The sequence below is a fragment of the Pantherophis guttatus genome, chromosome 5 (assembly GCF_059756535.1).
Source record: "Pantherophis guttatus breed Tessera chromosome 5, ASM5975653v1, whole genome shotgun sequence".
In the NCBI taxonomy this organism is placed as follows: domain Eukaryota; kingdom Metazoa; phylum Chordata; class Lepidosauria; order Squamata; family Colubridae; genus Pantherophis; species Pantherophis guttatus.
Genome location: NC_142067.1, coordinates 64,211,652 through 64,237,148, shown reverse-complemented (window position 1 = coordinate 64,237,148; position 25,497 = coordinate 64,211,652). Strand labels below are relative to the sequence as shown.

Here is a 25,497-nt window from a genome sequence, read left to right as displayed (position 1 = left end):
CTCTGGAAGAAGTGGGGCTTCTATAGGAAGCCGCTGGGTGAGATCATCTGGGGTTTTGGGGTGAGGTATCATCAGTATGCTGATGATACCCAACTTTTTATATCCACCCTAAACCAACCCAGTGATGCCCTCGACGTGATGTCCTGGTACCTGGAAGCGGTGCAGATCTGGATGGGGAGGAACAGGCTTCGGCTGAACCCTGCTAAGACCGAGTGGCTGTGGGTACCAGTGTCTCGGTCCGATCAAGAGATTCCACTTTTGGTCATAGGGGATGAGGTGTTGCCCCCTGTAGACAGGGCACACAACTTGGGTGTCCTCCTGGACTCACGGCTAAATTTGGAAGATCATGTAATGGCTGTAACCAGGGGGGCATTCGGCCAGGTTTGCCTGGTGCGCCAGTTGCACCCCTATTTTGACCTAGATGCCCTACACACGGTTACTCATGCACTGGTCACCTCCTGTATTGACTACTGCAATGCCCTCTACATGGGGCTGCCCTTGAAGACCACTCCGAAACTTCAGCTGGTGCAGAATGCGGCCGCGCGGGTTGTGATGGGAATATCCCGACACTCCCATGTTACACCTCTCCTACGCGACTTGCATTGGTTGCCAGTTGCCCTCCAAGTGAGATTCAAGGTGCTGGTGATTACCTATAAGGCCCTACATGGCTTAGGCCTGGGATATTTGGGGGACCATCTGCAGCCAGCAACAGCTTCCCATCGCCCGGTGCGTTCCCACAGAGAGGGCCTCCTCAGGGTGCCGTCGGCCAGACAGTGTCGGCTGGTGACCCCCAGGGGGAGGGCTTTCTCTGTGGGCGCACCTACCCTTTGGAATCTACTGCCCTTGGAGCTCCAGGTGGCCCCCGACCTCCGCTCTTTCCGCTGCGACCTGAAAACGTGGCTTTTTTGTTTGGCCGGCCTGGACTAATGGGGTTTTAATTCTAATTTAATTTTAACTTGTTAGTCTTAATTGTACTTTTAACTGTTAAATTATGAGATTTGGATTTAATTTTTTAACTTTTTATTAGATGTTTCTTAACTGTTGTGAGCCGCCCTGAGTCCGGCTGGAGATAGGGTGGCATATAAATCAAATAAATAAATAAGTAAGTAAGTAAGTAAGTAAGTAAGTAAGTAAGAAAGAAAGAAAGAAAGACAAGAGCCATATCATTTTTAGTCCTTGAAAAGTTTGAGAAACTACAGTTGCTTCAGTTGGTGAAATCTAGAATTGACTAGTGAGATGGGCAGCATAGAAGTTTAATAATAATAAAAAAATCAATCTGGAGATGGTGAACTGGTATGAATATTTTTCCAGTTTGATAACAGTGCTACACTGTCTGGGAGAAAAGACTTAATTTTGGTGAAATGAAAAACCCATGTTTATTTATTTTATTTTATTTTATTTTATTTTATTTTATTTTATTTTATTATTTTATTTTATTTTATTTTATTTTATTTTATTTTATTATTTTATTTATTTATTTTATTTTTTTTATTTTATTATTTTATTTTATTTTATTTTATTTTATTTTATTTTATTTTATTTTATTTTATTTTATTTTATTATTTTATTTTATTTTATTTTATTTTATTTTATTTTATTTTATTTTATTTTATTTTATTTCTATACCGCCCTTCTCCCGAAGGACTCAGGGCGGTGTACAGCCTGATTAAAAGCACAAAGACAGACAAAATTTAAAAATAATTAAAATTATTAAATGATAGGTTCAATTTAAAACCCCAAATTTAAAATCCCATTTTTAAAAACCCAATTAAAATCTTTACCTTGATAGCCCAGCCTGGCGGAACAACAAGGTTTTGAGGGCACAGCGAAATACACAGAGATCAGAGATTTTACGAATTTCTGGGGGCAGCTCATTCCAAAGGGCAGGGGCTCCCACAGAGAAGGCCCTCCCCCTGGGTGTCACCAGCCGACATAATTTGGCCGATGGCACCCTATGGAGACCCTCTCTGTGGGAGCGGACTGGCCGGTGGGAGGCTACTGGTGGCAGAAGACTGTCTCGAAGGTATCCAGGTCCAATGCCATGGAGCGCTTTAAAGGTGGTGACCAACACTTTGAATCGCACCCGGAAGACCACTGGGAGCCAGTGCAACTCGCGCAGGAGGGGTGTCATGTGGGCACAACGAGTTGCGCCCATAACCACCCACGCGGCCGCATTCTGGACCAGTTGGAGCCTCCAGGTGCTTTTCAAGGGGAGCCCCATGTAGAGAGCATTCCAGTAGTCCAGTCGGGAGGTGACAAGGGCGTGAGGCATCACGATCCAGAAAGGGCTGCAACTGGCAGATCAGGCGAACCTGATAAAAAACCCCCCTGGCCACAGCCGTCATGTGTTCTTCTAAAGACAGCCGTGCGTCCAGGAGGACACCCAGATTGCGAGCCCTCTCTGTGGGGGGTAAAGACTCACCCCCAATAGTCAGCGATGGCACCAGCTGACTATATCACGACGCCGGGAACCACAGCCACTCAGTCTTGGGGGGGTTGAGTCTGAGCCTATTTCTCCCCATCCAGACCCGCACGGCCTCCAGGCAGCGGGACATCACATCAAGGGCATTGTTAGGGTGGTCTGGGGTGGAGATGTACAGCTGAGTATCATCAGCGTACAGATGGACTCTCACCCCAAAACCACGGATGATCTCACCCAGCGGCTTCACATAAATGTTGAACAGAAGGGGCAAGAGGACCGACCCCTGCGGCACTCCCCATGCAAGGCGCCTCGAAGTCGACCTCTGCCCCCCTGTCAACACGAACTGCGAGTGGTCGGAGAGGAAGGAGGAGAACCACCGTAACACAGTGCCCCCTATTCCTAACCCCCTCAACCGCTGCAGCATGATATCATGGTCGATGGTATCAAAAGCCGCTGAGAGATCTAACAGGACCAGGACAGAGGAGCAACCCCTGTCCCGAGCCCTCCAGAGATCATCCACCAACGCGACCAATGCCGTTTCAGTGCTGTACCCCTGCCTGAAGCCCGACTGGTATGGGTCCAGATAGATAGGTTCATCCAGGTGCCTGGGCAGTTGTCGTGCCACCACACTCTCAACAACCTTCGCCACAAAACGAAGGTTGGAGACCGGACAGTAGTTGGCTAACGGTAGAAGCCAGGAAAGGCTTCTTGAGGAGGGGCCTCACCACCGCCTCTTTCAAGGCAGCGGGAAAGCCACCCTCACTCAGAGAAGCACTTATAATCCCCTGGAGCCAGCCTCGTGTAACCTCCCGGGAGGCCAGTACCAACCAGGAGGGACACGGGTCCAATAAACATGTGGCGGCACTAATCCTACCCAGAACCCTGTCCACATCCTCGGGAGCCACAGGATCAAACTCCTCCCAGATAGTGTTCTCAAGACCTACCCTCGTCTCCTCCCCCGGACTCACCCAGTCGGAGTCCAAGCCTTCCCGTATCTGAGCAACTTTATCATGCAGGAATTGCACAAAATCCTCAGCTCGACCCTGCAAGGGATCTTCCCGCACTCCCCCCTGAAGAAGGGAGTGGGTCACCCTAAACAGAGCGGCTGGGCGGTTCTCTGCAGATGCGATAAGAGTGGAAAAATAGTTAGATTTTGCTGCTTTTATCGCCACTAGGTAGGTCTTGATATAAGACCTCACCAGTGTCCGGTCGGAATCGGATTGACTAGTCCTCCAAATGCTCTCTAGACGTCTTTTCTGACGCTTCATCTCTCTCAGCTCCTCGGAGAACCAAGGAGCCAATTGAGGTCGGCATCGGGTCAGAGGCCGCAAAGGCACGACACGGTCCAAAGCCCCGGCGGCCGCACTCTCCCAGGCGGCCACCAGGTCTTCAGTCGAGTCGTGTGCCATGGTCTCAGGAAACGGCCCAAGCTCCGTCAGGAACCTTTCGGGATCCATCAGGCGCCTGCGACGGAACCATTTAATCGGCTCCGTCTCCCTGCAGCGGGGGGAAGCGGCAGGAAAGTCCAAGCGAAGAAGAGAATGATCTGTCCATGACAAGGGTTTAATGTCTAAATCCCCTCTACCAAGATCATTCAACCACTGACCAGAGACGAAAATCAAGTCCAGAGTGTGTCCCCCTGTGTGAGTGGGGCCCTAAACTAATTGGGTCAGGTCCATGGCCGCCATGGAAGCCATGAACTCCCGAGCCACCTCTGACGCCTCACCTGCAGATGGCAGGTTGAAATCCCCCATGACAATAAGTCTGGGGTATCAACTGCCACCCCGGCAATAACATCGAGCAGCTCGGGCAGGGTCGCTGCCACGTGGCAGGGAGCCAGGTACGTAGTCAGCAAACCCATCTGCCTCCCACGGCCCCACTTCACGAGGAGGGACTCACATCCCCTATTTCAGGAACAGTGGTCTCCCTCGGACTAAGACTTTCCCTAATAATCGCTGCCACTCCCCCACCACTCCCCTGAGCCCTTGGCTGGTGAAATGCGCAGAAACCTGGTGGGCACATTTCGACGAGGGGAACCCCCCCCTCGTGGCTCAACCAGGTCTCCGTAATACCTGCCAGGTCTGCACCCCCCTCCAAAATAAGATCACAAATGAGGGGGACTTTGTTAACAACCGACCTGGCATTACATAACATCAGCCACGGGCCCAGGGCCTGAGGCTCTGTGCAATCCAGGACCCGAGTCGCGCATTGGGGGCCGGAGTGCGCAATCGCTCATAGGCAGCGTATGCGCACCCCCAGAACATGATGTGGTCCCCTGCGCCCATCATATCTGCCCCTCCCACTCACTATTTCAATTGCACTGCCCTTCCCGACACCCCGCTGTTTCCCAGACAGATTTCCTTCCATGCTCCCTCTGCTGCGCCCAAGCGACCCATCATCCCGCCCGGTGGCTATATGAACCCCCCCCCGGTCCATCTCTACAACCCCCTCCCCTCTTCCCAGGTCCCCTTAAAATTTTCCTTAAAAATCCCGATAAAAAACCCCTCAACCCCCTCTTTGCTGCATGCCATCTCTCAGGGTCCCAAAACCCGTCATTAAGAAAGGCCCTCAATAATGTGGAGGGCCAGGCCTGCGAGAGGGGGGAATCTCGCAGCGCAAGACGGTTGGCTTTTTGGAGCATCAACCGAATCAAGGACGGGAAAGGAAGGCCAGTCCGGGAGTCTATCATAGTCCAAAGGGATAACTGAGCATAAGAGATCATACAATATCCATTTGTAGGGCTGGACTCCACTGTCCTCTCACGACAGGGAGAAGGTCCAATGTTCTTTTTTCCCCAACAGAGGCTAATAACCAACCATCCTCTCACGACGGCTGATCCCGTTACAGGTGGTTATCGGAAATGATGTTACGTCTTCTCTGTTGGGATATAGAAAGTCCCTCAACTCCCTCATAATGGTGCTCAGTCTCTCCTACCAGCGAGGGCATGAGTGGAACATGGTGAGGGGTCCAAAGTATAGCGGTTTGTAAACCCCTCCCCCCATAAAGAGGGGGGGAAGGGGAAGGCGGGGAGAGGGAGAGGGGAAACAATATCCCCAGAGGAGGGTATCATCTCCTCCTCTGCTGATTTATAAGTCCAGGCCTGTTCACCTCGGCTTCTTCTCTTCACCCTCAGCAAAACTACCATTGCAGTCTTCTGCGATGGACACCATCAACGGCACCAGTGCCGCCCCCCCCAGCACCATAAACAGATGCGTCTATGAGGGGGGACAACCAACGCTGCCTACTAGCCTCCATCAACAGCACCGCCTTGGCTCTGTTGCTTTGAGTGTGTGTGGGGGAGGAGGGGGCGCATCGCCCCACGGCTACTTGCACTACCGCCGGAGTCACCATCCCCCTCCAGCCCCTCGTCCTTGGTAGAAATAAAGACCGCAGCCAGATGATTCCCTGTGGCCAAGCCAAGCTGCCACCACCATCGCTATCGCTGGTGCCACCACTGCTGCCACTACTGCCACCGCCGCCATTGCCTTCTCGGCACTCTGTGATGTTTTGCAGTGCCGCCATCGCCGCCATATCCTCGCGGCGCTCCAAGGCAATTCCGCAGCACCCAGGGTGGTTCCACAGTGCCACCGCTATTACCTCCGTGGTGCTCCGTGGCATTCCACAGCGTCCTCAGCGTCTCCAGGGCCTCTTCCAAAACGCTAGCCCCTCGCTCCAGCCACGACATCACAGGGGGAGTAAAAATCCTCCCCAGGTTGGGCAGGGGCTCTCCTTGCTGGGGCTCGGGTCGCAGACGGATTTAATGACCCTACACCTCCCGAAACAGCCAAACAGCTCCCATCGTCGGACCAGGAGCTAACCCAACACCGCCATCTTCGAGCATGCGCAGCTCGCAAAATTTACCGCTAAATGCCTTGTGCTGATATTCTTACTTCTCTTTTCCTATCCTAAAAACTTTCCAATTAGAAAATGCACATTTAAGTTATGATTGTCAGCTGACCATAATTCTCTGCAATTTTGTTCTGGCATGTGTAGTATGATTCAGTAACTATAAAAAGGAACCAGAGTTGAACAATTGTTTTGTTCCTTTGTTTTTCTCTACAATTATAACTAAAAACATAATCAATTTAAAGAAGCTGATTTTTTTTCTGTCTTCTCCTGCCCAAAAAGTGAATGATGGGAAAAATGAGAGGATTATAGCTTTTCTTCCACATTCTCTTGCAAATAATAGAAGGCTCTTCAGGAAGAGATTTCTCTCAGTGCAGTAAGACTGGAGAATGAAAGAAAAATTCATAGGAGTTTTTTGTGGTGTTCTTGTTTCCTTGTTTTCTATAAGTGAAAGTAATTCTGGGTACACTGAAGCCTCTTTTGAAGTGAAAGTAATTCTGGGTACACTGAAGCCTCTTTTACCTGCCTGAGGACAGATATGGTAGAAAGGAATGAGGATAAAAAATAAAAGGCTGAGTAGTAAGGCAGGAACTTTCCACAAACTCTAATATTACAGCCCACAGGCTCATACAAACTACACTTAGCACTTGGTAATTTACTATATTCTGAAAAATGGATTGTATGCCTCATCTTAATAATGGATGGAAACTGAACAAGGAGAGATTCAACCAGGAAATAAGAAGAAATTTTCTGACAGTGAGAACAATCAACCAGTGGAACAGCTTGCCTTGAGAAGTTGTGGGAGCTTCATCACTGGAAGCTTTCAAGAAAAGACTGTCATGTCATCTGTTAATCTGTTAGAATCTTTCTCAAGGGTCCCGAGAAGCAGTAATGGAAAGATCATCACTCTACAGTCTGGGATTGTGAACTTCCCAGCTACATGCAGTTGGTCATTGTGGGACAAAGAATGGGCTGGACCTGAAGAGTAACAGTTCTCTAGCCTCTAATTTGCATTGTTTGTATGAAATTCTGTGTTTCAATAGATTTCTGACTGCATATTTCTGGTGTTAGTACATGGAACTACTAGCCAACAAATAACATTTTGGGGAAAGATGACACCTGTTTTTTTATTTGCATGGCAGAAAATCAGGAGCAGGAATTATAATTCTCACTCAGGCTTGGTGTGGTGTCCAGAATGCATGTAGGAAGATAGATAGATAGATAGATAGATAGATAGATAGATAGATAGATAGATAGATAGATAGATAGATAGATAGATAGAGAAGTGGGGGGGGGAGATAGGGGTGGGCTGCTGGGGGTTTGCAGGGGTTTGGGAGAACCTCTAGCTAAGATTCTATGCAGTTCGGAGAACCCCCAAATCTCACTCCTGTCTGGCCCCGCCTAGCCTGCCCCTCCCAGGAGTCCCCACATGGCCCGTTTTGGATGCAGGTAAGTGCAGGGTGTGCGCGGAGGCTCGGGGAGGGCGAAAACCGGGCCTACCTGAAGTTCAGGAAGGCTGTAATGGGCCCATTTCCAACCTCCAGAGGGCCTCCGGAGCCTGAGGAGGACATTTTCACCCTCCCAGAGGCTTTCCTTGAGTCTCCAGAGCCTGTGGTGCAGGAGGCTGACTAGGCCATGCCCACCATAGCCACGCCCACCCAGCAACCAGGCAGAGAACCCCTTGCTAAAATTTTTGAAGCCCACTCCTTGGCTAGATAGATATAGATATATAGATATATATATTTTCTTCCCACAAATATATATTTATTTGAACTGTATATATTTCCAATATATCTCTTGCTACATAAAACAAACAAAAAACATCTGATGTACCATAACACATGAGAGAGCAAGTATAGTATAAAGTATAACCTTTCGGATGTCTCTGATTTAGTTTTGACAATGTTGTAGATAAGAATTTTTTGTATTATTTATTTATTTTTGATTTATATGCCGCCCTTCTCTGGAGACTCAGGGCGGCTTACAAGTCATTAAGCAATAGCCTTCATACTTTTGTATATTTTATACAAAGTCAGCTTATTGCCCCCACAAATTGGGTCCTTGTTTTACCTACCTTAGAAAGGATGGAAGGCTGAGTCAACCTTGAGCCTGGTGAGAATTGAACTCGCAGTAATTGCAGGCAGCTGGAAGCTAAATACTACCTATGGACATCTACATGTTTGTATACCAATATTGTAACTTTTAGTAAAATTGATAAATCTTCTATTATTTATTCTGTAGTTATGTCAAAGCATATCTTCTGCCAGACAAGTCTCGCCAGAACAAAAGAAAGACAAAAATCAAAAGTAATAGCACTGATCCAGAATTCAATGAAATGCTTAAGGTAAGGTAGGAACTGGGACAACATCATATTTATTAATATTTTCTTTATGGTCAAAATGAGAAATTATTGATTGGCTGGTTGGTTGGTTTAAATTATACGCTGCACAAAGTGGTGGGATTCAAATAATTTAACAACTGGTTCTCTGCTCTAATGACCGGCTGGGTGTCATGTGACTGGGTGGGCGTGGCCAACTTGATTGGTCTCACCTTTAGGAAATTTCTCCTTAGTCCAACTCAAAATAAAATAGCACGATAAAATAGCACTGTTCCAGTATTTAGCATAGCATAGCATAGCATAGCACAGCACAGCACAGCACAGCACAGCACAGCACAGCACAGCACAGCACAGCACAGCATAGAATAACAGAGTTGGAAGGGACCTTGGAGGTCTTCTAGTCCAACCCCCTGCTTAGGCAGGAACCCCTACACCACTTCAGATAAATGGTTATCAACTTTGCAATCCTATTCCAAATTAATAAAATCAATTCTGCTAATTAGAACGTATATTTAAAAAGACATAAGAACTCTGACAAGAAATTCCTGCTCTGTATTAATACTTTTAAAATGCCTTCACTGGCCTAATCCTGTCAAGAACAAGGAGAAATCCAACCTAGAAATAAGGAGGAATTTTCTAACAGTGAGAACAATCAACCAATGGAACAGCTTGCTTTCAGAAGTTGTGGGAGCTTCATCACTGGAGGCTTTCACGAACAGATTAGACTGCCATTTGTCAGAAATGGGTCTCCTGCTTGGGCGGGGGTTGGACTAGATTGGACTAGATGACCTACAAGGTCCCTTCCAACTCTGTTAATCTGTATGATCTGTAGGTTTCTATTGTTTCTGTGTTGACTGCATTCCTGCAGTTTTGTTATCGCAACTAAGTATTCGCCTGTTAAATGGTTCTTGGCTGTCTGCCCGGGGCTATTAGCTGATGGGAGAGAGAGAAAAAGACCACTTTCTTTCACTTTATTTTCTCCCCTGAGGTTTTTTTAAATTTTTTAATTAATATATATAAAAAGAGCAACATGTTCAAAATCCATATAAACAGTGTGTTGTCTGGTTACAATTCTTTTGAGTAAAATTCATAGTAACAATAATAGCATTCTCCAATAGTAACCTTATAATAATAGTGCTTTCCCCTCATAATAATTACTAATACTAATCAAAATTAATCAAAATTAATAAGTTACAGTAAACAACCCCAATAATAAAATTCATCTTTCTCTTGTAATTTTCGAAGTTCTAACTCCTGTTTTTCTCATCCAACCATCGATAGAACAGATCCCATACCTCAAAATATTCAGTGTCTTCCTTTTCTTTAATTTCAAATGTTAGTTTATTCATTTCTGCGCATTCTAAAATTTTTGTTATTATCTTTTCTTCTGTGGGGATCTTCTCGCCTTTCCAATGTTGTGGGAACACGATTATGGCCACTGTTAACACATGCATTATTAAGTATGCATTTCTTTTACTGTATTTGTCTGGTATGATGCCCAACAGAAATGTTTTTGATTTTAGATCTATATGTTCTTTTATCATCTTTTCTAGCCAGGTGTGTATTCTGGTCCAGTATTTTTTTGCTTTCAGATATGTCCACCACATGTGATAATACGAGCCTGGGATTTGGCTGCACTTCCAATACTTGGCAGACATATTCTTAAACATTCTAGCTACCATATTTTTCGAAGTATAAGATGCACTTTTTTTCCCCCTAAAAGGGGGTGAAAATTTAGGTGCATCTTATACACCGAATGTAGCCCCGCCCACGCACTGGCTCCCACCCTTTGGCCTCTGCTTTGCAGCAGTTACCTCCTTGCAAGCAAACAGCAAGAAAAAGCCAATAGCTCTACCATCAACTCAGATATGTTTCCTTTTTTCCCTTCCTTGATATTTTGAAACCTCAAGAAGTGTTCAGCCTTTTCCATTTGCAACTGAATTACAGTTCCTTTGAGTTCTTTATTGGCCTGTGTTAGTCTCTGATTCATTTCGTCCGGGGGGCTTTCTACTTGTTCTGACTTTTCTTCAATTATTTTAATCTTTTCTTCATTTTTGGTTATCATTTGCTGAAAAGTCCCCAGTTTTTCATTGATACTTTGCATTTTTTCCTTAACCTCTCCCATCTCAGTTCTCATCTCACCTATCTTCATCTTTATTTCTTTATGGTTCTTGATTATGGCCTCTTGTAGTGATTGGAACAATGTTTGCGTATCTTTTTGAATTGCCCAATGTATTTGTAATCCACAAAGAGTCAAATGATCTCAAGGACAAATTTCTATGTCTTTCCCATCTGTTTCTAAGTATCCAGTGTAAACAGTTTGCAGATGTTAATTCCACAGGACAGCTGTCAGTGATGGGTTGCTCCTGGTTCGCACAGGTTCGCAAGAACCGGTAGTAAAAATTTGTAGTAGTTCGGAGAACCGGTAATAACATTGGCTGGCCATGCCCCCGAACCGGTCCCCGGCCTGGTCGCCGCTCGCTTACCCTGCCCACCTTCGGCTGAAGAGGTTGTAGGAAAAAAAATGCCTTTAAAAGCCTCTGGCGATCCCAGCTGAGTTGCCTGATCGTCAGAGGCTTCTGAAAACATTTTTTCCTGCAACCTCTTAAGGTTGTAGAAAAAATGCTTTTAAAAGTAAAAAAAAAAAAAAAAAGGTTGGCCATGCCTACTCAGTCACATTACTCCCCACCAAGCCATGCCCACAAAATAAGCCACGCCCACAGAACTAGTAGTAAAAAAAATTAGAACCCACCCCTGACAGCAACCAATTAATTTTATCAGCTCAGTTCAGTTCTAAGGAACCCAAGCCTTTTGTATTGCATCAGACTATTCAGGGTCTTCTCCCTTTGCTTGACCAGTTCCACCAGCAGATGGCACCCTTATTCTATTTCTCCACTTTCATCCAAATCCATATCCAGGAGTGAATAAAAACCACCTCCTCTTTTTTAGAGTCTCATTTTCAGAAAGATGTTAATTTCTGGGGTAAATTCCTCAACAGGAGTTGGAAATTAAGAATAGCTCACCCAGATCACACATGCTGTTTTCTGCTCATCTCCTTTATTACTCTTTCATCAGAGCTGTCACAGCCGCGATCTGGCCAGTTTAATGGCTGTCTTTTCCCCCCATCAGAATGACGAGTTTTCCAGGGTCAAATAGTGAGTTTGCAGGCTCCCTGTGATTGGCGAAACTTCTACCTCCATCATCTCTCCAAGGTGGCTTGGATCCAATTGAGTCCAATTGGACCTCCTGTCAGGTAGAAAACAGCAGCTTAACACTCGCCATTCATGCCACGACGTCAACTCTCTCTACATGGGGTTCCCCTTGAAGAGCACCCGGAGGCTCCAACTGGTCCAGAATGCGGCCGCGCGGGTAGTCATGGGAGCCGCATGGTGCTCCCATACAACACCTCTCCTGCGTAAGCTGCACTGGCTCCCAGTGGTCTTCCGGGCGCAGTTCAAGGTGTTGATTATCACCTTTAAAGCACTCCATGGCATAGGACCTAGTTATCTTTGAGACCGCCTGCTGCTACCGACGGCCTTCCATCGACCTGTGTGCTTCCACAGAGAGGACCTCCTCGGGGTGCCATCAGCCAAACAATGTAGGCTGGTGACCCCCAGGGGGAGGGTCTTCTCTGTGGGGGCACCTACCCTCTGGAATCAGCTGCCCCCAGAGATAAGGAGAATCCAAGACCTCGGTGCCTTCCGCTGTGCCCTTAAAACCTTCTTTTTCCAGCAAGCCGGGCTGGCCTAACACTTTTTAAAATGTTTTTAATTGTTTGTTATTGTTTTTAATCATGGGGCCAAATTTATATATATCTTTTTAATTGTATTTTAATGTTTGTAGTTTATGCTTTTACTTGGCTGTTCACCGCCCTGAGTCCTCAGGGAGAAGGGCGGTATACAAATTTAAAAATAAATAAATAAATAAATAAACTCCCCCCCCCAAGTTTTTTTTTTTATTGAAAAAGTTTTACAAATACAAATTTTCCCATTTCCCCCCCCTTGCCTCCCTAACCCTCCCTAACCCTCCCCTCCTCCCATGACTTCCCCAAGGTGAAATCCAAATCCAAATCATATTATATCATACTTTATCGCCCTTCTATTCTCCCCCCTGTGTACTATATATTTCTACATGACATTAAACAATTCTACCCCCTATATACTATACATTTCTACACAACATTCAACTAAAAGCTATCTGGTACTTTCTAGTTTGATATTTATTCTGCACATAATCTATCCATTTCTTCCACTCCCATACATAAGTCTCTTGAGTCCGGTCTTTTAAGTATGCTGATATCTTTGCCATTTCTACAAAACTGGCCACCTTCAAAGTCCATTTTTCAATAGTAGGCAAAACATCCCTTTTCCAATATTGACCAATCAGTAACCTAGCCGCTGTCACCCCCCCCAAGTTTTAAAGGGGCTAGAATTTTTCTGCTGAGGAAATGGCTATGTAGCTATTTCTTCTTTTGCTTTTCCCTTCCTTTGGTTAATTACAAGTAAGCAGGAATGTCTGAGGTTTGTGTGAGCTACTGGCAGGCAGGCAGCCAGCCTTGACTATTCAGTTGGTTCGCAGAACTCCACAAAGAGTTAACAAACGGTTCTCATGAACCGGTGTAAACTGGCTAAATCCCACCACTGGCTGCCCAGAACCTTCATGATAAAGATGTCCTTGAGTTGAGCTATGTTTCGGATGATTCTGTGGACATGTCCAGCTAGTTTTTGGGTTGTGTATGTAAGTTATTTGCTCCTACTTTCCTAAGATATGTTTTTCAACTTCCCATTCTAGTCTTCAGTCCTGAGTTTCCTTGATATCACCCATGCGCTATGTGGCTATTTGTTTCAGTCCACTTTGTCTAGATATTTTTGAATTTTCTGTTCATCTAAAGCCATTCTCCCATATTTGCATCATCCACAAAACAGTTCCATTATCTTAGTCATTGATAAACATTTGAATTGCACACAGTCAAAAACAATCATTGTGGCATTCCACTTGATTCTTCTCTCCAAGATGAAATGAGATTGTTCAGCCAGCTAAGTCCATCTAACAGTAGTTTCTTCTACTCCATATTTTCCATTATTTACTTATTTAAATGTTTGTGCCATTCAATTACAAAACAACTGTGGGTGGTCTCTTTATTAAGAAAAATATGTACCATGAGGAACTCTGTCAAAGGCTTTGCTGAGAACCTGAGAACATTCCAGATCAATGAGCTGTAGTTCTATTATTAAAGAAGGAAATATGGTTCATTGGCACAATTTGTTTGCAACAAAACCACACTGGCTCCTGCTAATTGCAGTATGCATATCCAAGTGCTCACAGACATGTTCTTTTATAATTTGTTTGAGGACCTTGCCTAATGTAGACATTAAACTGACAATCCTGTACACTTCCTGGGCATTTGCTTCCCATTTATTTATTTAAAGGAGAATATTTGTAGCTTAGGGTTGAAATGAAGAGTTCTTGGTTCTTTCTGAGCTCAGAGAGCACCAAGGACTTCTCATTTATTTAATTGTTCTTTTTTTTAAAAAAGGGTTTTCAATTATATAATTCAAGACAGATAAAAAATGTGAAACACTTGTGGAATTTAAAGAACAACTTTTTTAATAAAAATAATTTTATAATTTTTAGAGAATTTAGTATCACCTGTTCATTTTCTTTCTATTTTAATAATTAATAATGTTTATTTTAATAATGAGTAAAATCAATATGCATAAAGGAGGAGATGGAAGGACTATAGTTTAAGACGTGTAAACAAGTTTTCAGGAGAATAATGACTTTTTATGCATTTCCCCTTCATAATTTTAATTGCACTTGTAGGAAGGGAAAATATTGCATCATTTATTATCTGTTAATAACTTTGGATATACTTAGAAGTTCCATTCTCTCACTTACTGGTTTCTAAAAATATTTTCCTTAAAAATATGCTCCTTTTCTATCCCCACTCAATAGTATGTCATTAGCCACACGCAGCTTGAGACTCGGACTCTGCAACTTTCTGTCTGGCATTATGACAGATTTGGGCGTAACAGCTTTCTGGGAGAAGTAGAGATTCCCTTGGACTCCTGGAACTTTGAAAATCAAATTGATGAATGGTTCATGCTTCAGCCCAAGGTGAGAAGGTCCTGTTGGTTTAGAGAAGTGGCATGCAAATTTATGAAGAAGTTAGAATTCATGCAACAAAGAGAATTGACAACAGTCTAGGCTTTTCTTTGTATTGGACAGCATTTTTTTTTTAAACAGCAAGCTGTACAAATAGGGAACTGGGAGAAAATAACTTCATTTGCTTTGTGAAGTTGAAGGCAACTTAGCTGAAAGATGGGTCCACTGTATAATGTTCTTTGAGTTTTGAAATTAAAGCCATCACAACAATAAAACTACTGAGGAATTATTGTGTATCCCACAAAGGCTGTATCAAACTACAGATGCCAGTGTTTTCCTGCAGTTTGGACAGATCAGTTTGTTCCTGTCTGACAAACTGCAAGTTTTATCATTCCATTTGCAATCTAATATGTGAAATCTGTTCTTTTTACCTTCTGTGCTTCTGTAGTCCAAAAGGAATGGATAATTCCTGTAACACATATTTTAGTCTGTTACGAAGACAAGTATATCTATTTTTGGGGAAGACCTCTAACTCACTTATCGCTCTCCAGATATTGTGAAAGTAAAATTGCACTATTGCTCATCATCAGTCATGCTGGCCGTGGTTAAGGGGAAATGGAAGGCTATTTATTGCCCATCTTTGATTTACAAGATAGTGCAGAAATTTAAAAAAATATTCTTAACTTTCAGAATTACTTTGTGATTTGTCATAACAATCCTAACAATTTTTTAGCACCTGGATTCATGAAGAATTTTGGCTACTCAAGCCAGATAAATGCCATAGTTAGTTATATGAGTTACATCTCTTTCCTGAAACATCTGGCCTTCTCCAAACATATGTGGCTCTATGTGGTTCTGGTTTCATTTTTTAAAACTTGATACCATTGTATATTTAATTGTTCTAATATGTATTCATCTTTGTTCCTTTTCTTGTTTCCCTCCCTACCCTAATGCTTGAGTTATTTCTGATTTACTTTGTTTTGTTGAAATTTGAAAATACATTAATGTGATAAATTTGATAAAAAAACAGAGGAATAGCAAAACCATCATGATATTATTGAAGTCTGCATACAGCTTAGAGTTAAGTGGGAATCGTAGTGACAAGGTATACTATCAATTAGATAAATATCAGAACAATGCTGAATGTCACAAGACCCCTTAGTTCCCATTTCTATCCCTATTAAAGAACTAGCAGTGGTTTTGCAGGAAAGCTCCAGTTTTACAATGATCCAAATTCTTTATTAAATTTAAACTAGCATTCCTATAGCCTCCTACGAAGAAAGCCTGTCTTAGAAGCACCCTCATGTTGCAGTGGGAAAGTTGGTCACTTTTCTTCTCTATCTTCAGCTACTAGACAAAGAGATGGCACGTGTTGGACAGATTGAAAGAAGCTTTGCAGTGGTTAAAGCTGTCTTACAAGAGAGACAAAAATACCTAGGAACTGGGCATTTTGTTATATATTTTATGTATTTTATTTTATATGTTATGAATATATTACAAATATGATATTAGTTAGGAATATAGAAAGCCTGCATATAGAACACCTGTGATATGAACTTTTTATGAACTTCTGTTATGAAACCATAGTTAGTCTTTTCATGAACTCACTAGGAAACTCATGTTGCTGGAATGTGTATACTACTGATAAAGAGAGATTCTGGGTATGTGTATGAGTGATTTATTGTTGGTGATACCAGGTAGTGCATTAGTGGGCATGAGGAATGCAATGGGATTCTTGGAATGAACAGTAAGGGTGTAAAGTTCCTGATGTGGCTGGGACAAGATGTACCATACACATGGACTTTGAGTAAACAAGTTGGGTATAAAGAGAAGACTCAATGAAGCCAGACTCCTGTTGGAGCAGGGCATGCCCTGAATCTGCTTCCTAGCCCACTGATCCAGCCTGATCACCTGTTTTGAGAGTGTATGTGAGTATTGTGTGAATGAGTAGCCTAGTTGGGTAGTAATACTTACAGCAATTTGAGTAGCCTTGTTGGGCACAGTTATTTGAATAACCTTTTTTTTTTTAATTAAAAAGTTTTATAAGAAATACAAACAATTTTTCCCCACCACCCTTCCCCTTCCCCACATAAATTATACGTTTTCTTATACATAAGAAATCCTCCATATACATGTTTCCCTTAAAGAAAGCATTAAAATAAAACATTTTAATTATATTCGGAGTTGCTCTTCTCCTTCTTCCCTCATTCCACAACAAACCTTCTTCTCCTCCTCCTTTCTTTCCCATCCCTCCCTCTTCCCTCCTACCTCTTCTCCCACCTCATCCTACTTCCTTTCCCTTTCCCCCACTTCTCTCTTCTTTTCCCCCTTCTCGCCTTCACTCCTACTCCTGTCCCCTTCCCTTCCCTTCCTCCTCTCCTTTCTTCCATTCCTCTCCCTCCCTCTCCTCTTCCTACCCCCTCCTCCTCTCTCCTTTCTAACTTCTTTGCTGTGAAATATTTTCCTCCTTTAGTATCTGAGCAACTCCTATATTCTAGAATACACTTTCTTCTGCTAAAACATTCATCACTTTCCCCCCCTCCCTTATCCCCCCCTCCCCACCCCACCCCTGACTTCCCAGAGCAAAAACAGGGTATAGCATCTAACAAACATATGCTAAAATAAACTAACAAATTATAAAGTTCAAAGCTCCCACATGTTCTTTAACTCCCTTTGCTCCAATTCAACAACCTCCCTTTTATAAATTCTCAATACCAATTAAATTAAATTCATTCTTCCTACTTATATAGAAAAAAAAGAAAAAAAAACTTTTTCTTAATGCATAATCCAATACTTTAGCAGTCTTACAAACAATAAAAATCATGAATAAATTTCATTTCTATACCAGAAAAAAAAAATTCATCTTAGAATCTTGCACATTTTATCTCATATATCTTTTAAAATAATATAGTCTAATGTTAAGCATTTTAAAAATCTCTTAATACCTTTAAAACACTTATTTACCAAATATAAATTTCAGAATCTATAGGAGGGTATCTTTCAATTTTTCAATTAACCGTCTTAATACCTCTAACTTTTTTAAAAGAACAACCCTTAACTATCCAAAACTAATTATCAGTTTACAATAAAATTCTGAGTTTAACATTAATCCTCTTCGTTTCAAAGGGTTAAACATCCTAAAAGCTTATACAATTTATCTCATATATCTTGTAAAATAATATAACCTTATGTTAAACATTTTAAAAATCTTTTAATACCATTAAAACACATATTTGCCCATTGCCAATTTCAAAATCCACAGGAGAATATCTTTCTTAATCTTCTGTTCTTCACTTCTTTTTGTATTTTTTCCAATCCTTTTTTCTTTATAAATTCTTTCAACAATCCCCCCAGTTTTATTTTGGAAGCTTTTAAAATAGTGATTTGAGGTTGATGTTTCTGAAATACTCGCTCTCTTCTTGAAGTCAGCTTTTCTAACTTAAAATCCTCATCTCGTCTCTTCTGGTTTGTATAATCATTCAATCCATTTCTTTGTCCATATAGCCAAAATTTGTTGCCATAAAGATTGTCAGCTTGCAATAAAGAAACCATTTGTTGCTTTTCTGTCATTGGAATGGAAACGTCCACCAAAACCTTTGTTTCAGCTGTACCAGTCAATCTCTTAATCCTGTCCATTTCCTGATCTTCCAAAAACAAATTCTTCTGAATAATTTCCTGCTTATAATTTCCCAAGCTATTTTTTGAAAAAGCCCTTTCGATTGTATTCAGCAGGGCTGAGGTAAAAAAGTCTAGAAGTTCTTGAAAAGCCTGGACAGTCACGGCTTGGGAATTTGCTGATTCACCAGCCCTGTTGTCAGCCATATTTCAGCTACTTTGTATTTATCCAGCTATCAGGAGAACAATTCAACTTTTTTCCACACAGTATAAAGACCAGATTTTAGTTAAAGTCAGTACCAAATTCTTTTCCTCAATACCAAATTCTTTTCCTGGCCGCTTCCATTTAAAACTTTCTCTTAGAGTGTAATCCAGTAGCTGTAAAGTGTTAACAAGCCATTAATGAGCACTTCCCCTGGTAGTTTCTTCCTCCCGCCCTCAGGCGCCATTTTCTGCATATTAAAGCGGAGTTAAAGTGTTACTTGCAAATTTCCTTTTGTTTTCTCCTGATTTGCTCCGTCTGCGATCGAAGTAAAGATGTTAAAAATCCCCCCTGTTGATTTTTCTGCAGATTCTGGTCGCAGCTTCTAGCTCCGCTTCAGCGGAGTCGTTTCTGGTCCGGAGTGGCTTGACAGGCTTCAATAGGGAGCCCACACCCTTTGCGCCCCAGGATTTCTCCTAGCGCACTTGGGGGGGGGCTCTACCCCCGCCTGTCGACTCTTCTCTCTCCTCTTTGCCCGGGGAGAGGGTTCCAAGCCTCCAGACAGCAGTTTTTCGGCTGTTCTGGGGCTTTTACAGAACCAGAAAACGGGCGCTCAAAAAGGAGCGTCTTCAAAGCTGCGGAGCCAGGCAGGAAGTCTCAGTTATTTGAATAACCTTGTTGGGCATAACTTATTGTAGTAAGATAACTTTGAAATTAGACAATTATATGTACAAATATAAAGGAACTAATTAAGTTTAATTGCACACTTGCCTTGCTTTTTGTTTGAATAACACAAGAATAAAAGAACTATTGGAAAACTTTACTTTTTACCAAGGAGCCTTGGTGGCACAGCACACTAAAGTGCTGTTAAGTAGCACTTAACTGCCAGCTGCCTGCAATTACTGCAAGTTCAAATCTCACCAGGCTCAAGGTTGACTCAGCCTTCCATCCTTCCGAGGTAGATAAAATGAGGACCCGGATTGTTGGAGCAATAAGCTGACTTTGTACAAAAAGAACACCGCTTAAGGGGGGGCGAAAGCCCTACTAAGCAGGTATATACAAAAGTATGAAGGCTATTGCTTAACGCATTGTAAGCCGCCCTGAGTCTTCAGAGAAGGGTGGCATATAAATGAAACCAATAAATAAATAAATAAATACATACATACATACATACATACATACATACATACATATATACATACATACATACATACTTTGAGTGGCTTGAACTCAATTTTATGACAATTTTAAAGAAATAAAAAAAAAAACCCTACCTACTTCCTTGCTGGAAGTTCATAGAGTATAGGAAGTAGAGGTTTGGTCATTTGAAGCTCATCTGTATACTTCTCTTTTAGATTGCTCTGCCTGTAATTATGTATACCTCAAAATAATGTGCAACATGTTATAAAAGTGAAGGTGAATATTTATTAAACAAGACTTTCTTCTATTTTACTTTCTTGTTTTAGATGGCGATTGCTACTGATATTGGGCTGCAGTATAAAGGAGAAATAATTGTTGCTTTACGGTACACCCCACCTGAGAGGAACCTAACACTTCCTCTGGGAGAGATTCAAGGTAAAAAAAATATCCTGTTGATGCATCCAGCAATGTTTCTCTTGAATTGTTTTAATTCATGATCTTCTGCAGGCATTAGGAACAAAAATCCAGTGCTGCAAAATATTGCATTTGTTGCTGTTCAAATTGGTTTACTACTTTCTAAAAGAATTTGAAACTACAAATCATTTCATCTTTCTATATTACTCATCTTCAACACAATATCTTTTGGAAGCAAGGGCAGGATTTGCTAGCTGTAAATTCATTAGCTGCCTATTAAACAGCATTTTCTTATAATGTCATCCTGTTGACTTGAGATTTTCACTGTATGCAAAATGCTGCAAAAGCCTGCCAATTATTTCTATTCAAAATTCCCATGTGTCTGCATATCTTAAGGTGACCAAGTTTTGGTGTGATTGACTGATTCCTGAGAACAACTGATAAGTGGATCAGCTATGCCCATCCAAATTCAGCAGAGGCTTGAGAAACAGTGAGAAGGTTTCTGAGATTTATAGGCAATCTACTTTTCAGACATGATGTTGGGATATGTTAGAGATTTGGGGATGTGTTGACCAATTTTTAGATAAACATTCTGTGAGATAGGATTTATTGTGTATCTTTTTTGATTTTTATTATTTTTATGACATCCATCCATAGTTAAAATATAATAAACAGAATGTTGTAGAATCAGAAAAGCATCACTTTCCTGACCAAAAATTGTAACTCAAGTTTAATAGGTCCAACTATTAATAACTCTAATTGCCATTGTGACCAGGAGGCCATTATCCTTCTCCTAGGTAACTACTCTTCAAAAACCTCTAAGAAGGTTGCAAAACTTCATCAATAGCCATAGCTGTTAGAAACTGCTTCATGCTATTCCTCCTTCATGCTATTAACTATAAGCTCACTAATTGTTTTATGATTTGCAGTATTTGCAATTTAAAATTTTCCTTTTATAGTTATTAGATTATATACTGATCTTTTATTGTGATTGGTCTTGGGCCATAAATATATGTTGAAGTTGCATCTGGTTTGGAGCATAAATCCACTCTAGAAACTCACGCAAGAACAAAATAGTGCTCATGTTAGGCAGTGGTGGGATTCAAATAATTTAACAACCGGTTCTCTGCCCTAATGATTTCTTCCAACAACCAGTTCACCAAACTGCTCAGAAAGTTAACAACCAGTTCTCCCGAAGTGGTGCGAACTGGCTGAATCCCACCACTGATGTTAGGTCATATAACCCTCAAGACCTCAAGATCCAGGCTTTTGTGTGGTCTGTGCAGAGATTTCAAACAATTCCTTTTCATGGTTTCTGTCCATATTAGAAATTACAGAAGCTATTTTTTTTCTTCAAATCATTTGTTTTCACTTAAATTTCATTGTATTGGCCTTGGGTATGTTAAGTGTGTTCCGTTGTCAGCTGAGACATTAATGAGGTGAGGTAGCATGAACAAGAACGGTTTATTTATCACAACAGCAACTATAGGAACGGAACAGAGAGCTTTCTGGAACTGACAGCTCTTTTATACTCAGAGCTGTCCAACGTGCTTAACCAATAGGAGCTCAGACAATCTCCCGCTCGCATTAGCCACTCCCCTCTAGCCAATCCACCGGCAGCGTCCCTGTTGCCAGGGCCTCCACGAATCACAACACTCCTTCATCCCCGGCTATAACATACATAGTCCTTTAGATATTCTGGGCGTTTGCGCACTCGGGTCGAACGTCTTAGCGCAGGTGCCGGTACGATGTCGGCTGGGTCTGCTTCCGGGGATGATGCTGTTGGTAGCTCCTCCTGCTCGTTGGTGGGTGTGGCGACAACCGGTAAGTCCCATTTTGACACTTGAGTTTCCGGTGTGGGCGGTGGCAGATTTGCTGCGGGAACAGGCAGGAGCCATCCGAAAGGCCTCCTTGTCCAGAATGTTTGGGGACGTTGTCAGTCGCTTCCTTAGTTGGTCCACGTGTCTACGCCACAGTCGGCCGTCATTCAAAAGTACCCTGTAAGAGCAGGGGCCAGTTACAGCACTCACAAGTCCTGGTAGCCAACGAGGTTCCCCCCCAAAATTGCATGCAAAAACCGTATCCCCTTCTACGAACTCCCTGGCTTTCCTTTCAAAACTCTGGGGACCCTCTGGGGTATAAGTGGGGTGTAGACGGTCTAAGACTGTTCGCAACCGTTGTCCCATCAACATTTCGGGGGGACTTCTGTGAGTAGTCGGGCAAGGGGTCATGTGCTGGGCGGTTAGGTAGACGGCCACTTTCTCTTGCCAGTTCGCTGGCGATAGCCGGGCGAGAGCCTCTTTGGCAGATCGCACGGCTCGTTCAACCAACCCATTTCCCGCCGGATGGTACGGGGCAACCTGGGCGTGGCGAATTCCCAAACTGGCAAGGAAGCACTGGAATGTGGCGGACGTAAACTGTGGCCCATTATCTGTCACCACGACGTCTGGAACGCCATGGGTAGCAAATAGGTGGCGCAACACCAGGATGGTCCACCAGGTTGTGGAACCCATTAGTTCCAACTCGACCCATTTGGACAGGGCATCTATCACTATCAAGAAGGTCCGGCCCATGAATGGGCCGGCGAAATCTAGGTGAATCCTAGACCAGGGCCCCCTAGGGGTTTCCCATTCCCGGGGAGTGGCGGAAGGTGGCGCTGACCTCAACCCCTGACAGGACATTTAGCCACCCATTCAGAGACATCCCTGTCCAATGCAGGCCACCACACATAACTATGGCTCAACTCCTTCATCCGAACGATGCCGGGGTGGCCCGCGTGCAAATATTCTAGTACCTTAACCCGTAGATCGGGGGGAACCACCACCCGATGCCCCCACAAGAGACACCCTAATTGCACGGATAGCTTGTGCTGCCGGGCCCGGTATGGGTCAAATTGACTGGGCACCCGCCCTAACGGCCACCCCTTTCCCACCCAGTCAAGGACCTGGGACAGGACCCTATCATGGCGGGAGTGGGCAGCGATGTCGGTTGCGGTCACTGGCAAAGCGACCTCGTCTACCAGATGTACAGGAAGGGCAGGTGCAGGATCTAACACTGACGCCGGCAAGGGGCAGCGACTCAGGGCATCCACATGGGGAATTAGTTTCCCCGGGCGGTAAATTAAAGAGTAATTATATGCGGCCAGGAAAACAGCCCACCGGGCCATACGGGGGGATAGAACATGAGGCGTTTGGCGATGACCTGCAAGAAGCCCCAGTAGGGGCTTATGGTCTGTTACTAGCTCAAATGGCCTACCATACAGGTAATCGTGAAATCTTTTAACAGAGGCCACAATGGCTAAAGCCTCCCAGTCAAGCTGGCTATACCGACGTTTTGCGGAAGTCATGGTCCTGGAATAAAACGCAATGGGCGCCTCAACCCCGTTGGGAAAACGATGGCTCAACACAGCCCCAATTCCGTAGGGGGAGGCATCCGCTGTTAGCGTGAGCGGTAGAGTTGAGCTATATTGCACCAAAACCGCAGAGGAGGAAAGCAAGTCTTTCACATTCAGAAAGCCACGGTCGTGTTCGTGGTTCCAGGACCATGGGGTGTCTTTTGCTAGTAACCTATGAAGAGGTTCGGCCAGGGAGGCCTTGTGGGGCAGGAACACATTATAAAAGTTTAATAGCCCCAGGAAGGACTGCAGTTCCACGCGGCAAGTGGGCGTGGCAGCGTGTTTAATTGCTGCCACTTTGGAAGGGGTGGGATGGATCCCCCTAGCATCAAGCAGATATCCCAGAAACTCAATTTTGGAAACCCCAATGACACATTTGGACCTTTTCAGGAGCGAAAACGGTGAAGGACAGCCCTAACTCTTTCGATGAGCTCACCCCGACAAGAAGCGGAGATGAGCACATCGTCAAAGTAGGGCACTACTCCCAGCAGGCCATGGAGCAGCCGCTCCATGAGGTTTTGGAAAAGGCCAGGGGCAACGCTAATCCCAAACTGCAGGCGCCGGCACTTAACACACCCCGGTGGGTGACGATGGTTTGAGCCTCGGCCGAGGCGTCATCCACCGGAAGCTACTGATACGCCTGGGCCAAATCTAATTTAGCAAAAATGGCCCCAGGCCCCAGGGAGTGCAGCAGGTGTTGGACTACAGGGACAGGGTAGGGATTTGCCTGCAAGGCCCTATTTAAAGTACATTTAAAATCTCCGCAGATTCTCACAGAGCCGTCAGGTTTTATGGGGACCACTATGGGTGTCTCCCACTTGGAGTGGTCAGTTGGTTCCAGGACCCCTTGGGCAATTAGCTTGTCTAATTCTGCGTCTACCTTGGGCCTGAGTGCAAGAGGGACTCTGCGTGGCTTAAGCCATATTGGTGCTACATTAGGATCTAGGTTCAAGGAAATGGGAGACCCCACGTATTTTCCTAAAGTGCCTGCGAACACATCGGCAAATTCAGTGAAAAGGCCATCTACCCCAGATACCGACGTGGAGTGTATCCCAGATATTTTTAACCCTAACACCCTGAACCAATCCATGCCTAACAGACTAAGCAGGACCCCTTTGACCACAATTAAAGGAAGAAGCCCCACAAAACCCTCTGATTCAACCAGGAAACGTCCCTGTCCCAGGATCGGGATAAAATTTCCCTGATAGTCCCGCAGTTTAATTGGGCACTGCTGTAGCTGTCTCTTTGTAATAGTGGGGATCAGTTGTTTCAAGACCCCCCAGGACACTATGGATTTAGCAGAACCCGTGTCCAACTCCATCTGACAGGAGGCGCCTTCTATTTTTACTGTCATCAAGAGTTTAGTGCCATTTGTTTTAAATGGGCGTACGGTCACCTCAGCAACACTGCGTTCGTGGACAATGGAGAAACAGTTCTCCTTGCCGGGGTGGCGAGGCTTTGGAACAGTAGGCGCCTTAGCCATCGAACGGCAGACTCTAGCAATATGCCCTTGTTTGCTGCAACGGTGGCAAACGGCCGACCGGAAACGACATGTCGCTCTGGGGTGGTCTTCCCCACAGCTGAGGCAGCTGGCGGGAGGTCCCGACTTCACTCTTGAAGCACTCCGCCGGGGTTTGGATGCCAGTAGGCGGCTGACGTCCATCTCCTCCTCATCAGTGGAGTTGTCTGAGGCAATGTCCTGCAGGTTCACTGAGGCAGCTGCCTGGGCTGACGGAGGAAAAGATTTCCTGATATCCGCGGTGGATTTCTCCGACATTTCCGCTGCCTGGGCTTCTTCGAGAGCGGTCTGCAGGTCCAGATCATTTTTGGCCAACAGCCGCCTCTGAAGCTGGATATCCCTGACCCTGCACACCAGCTGCTCCACTAGTGCATCGTCTAAATCTCTGTATTCGCAATCTAGAGCAGCCATTCTCAAACGAGCCATGTAATGATTTATCGACTCCCCCTCTTCCTGTACTACTTGCCGCAGCTTGAAACGGCGGGCTATTTTAGAAGGGGCT

At 44.0% G+C, this 25,497-nt stretch overlaps 2 protein-coding genes across 10 annotated transcripts in view; one reads left to right on the top strand and one right to left on the bottom strand.

The window, feature by feature from the left end:
- Nucleotides 1-25,497, bottom strand: part of SRPX (sushi repeat containing protein X-linked) — a 245,722-nt gene that overhangs the window by 4,856 nt on the left and 215,369 nt on the right. Inside the window, exon 11 of one of the 2 annotated variants that reach the window (XR_004592429.3) lies at nucleotides 21,528-22,080. The exons of the other annotated variant lie outside the window; for it this stretch is intronic. The gene's annotated coding sequence lies outside the window, so the exon portion shown is untranslated. Of the gene's footprint in view, nucleotides 1-21,527; nucleotides 22,081-25,497 lie in introns of those variants that run through there. 2 annotated transcript variants of the gene reach the window in all.
- Nucleotides 1-25,497, top strand: part of SYTL5 (synaptotagmin like 5) — a 219,226-nt gene that overhangs the window by 189,328 nt on the left and 4,401 nt on the right. For all 8 annotated transcript variants that reach the window (XM_034423804.3, XM_087871277.1, XM_034423803.3 and 5 more), the window contains 3 exons: nucleotides 8,510-8,612; nucleotides 14,562-14,723; nucleotides 19,995-20,103. In XM_034423804.3, the coding sequence (XP_034279695.1) occupies nucleotides 8,510-8,612; nucleotides 14,562-14,723; nucleotides 19,995-20,103 (374 nt within the window). The remainder of the gene's footprint in view (nucleotides 1-8,509; nucleotides 8,613-14,561; nucleotides 14,724-19,994; nucleotides 20,104-25,497) is intronic.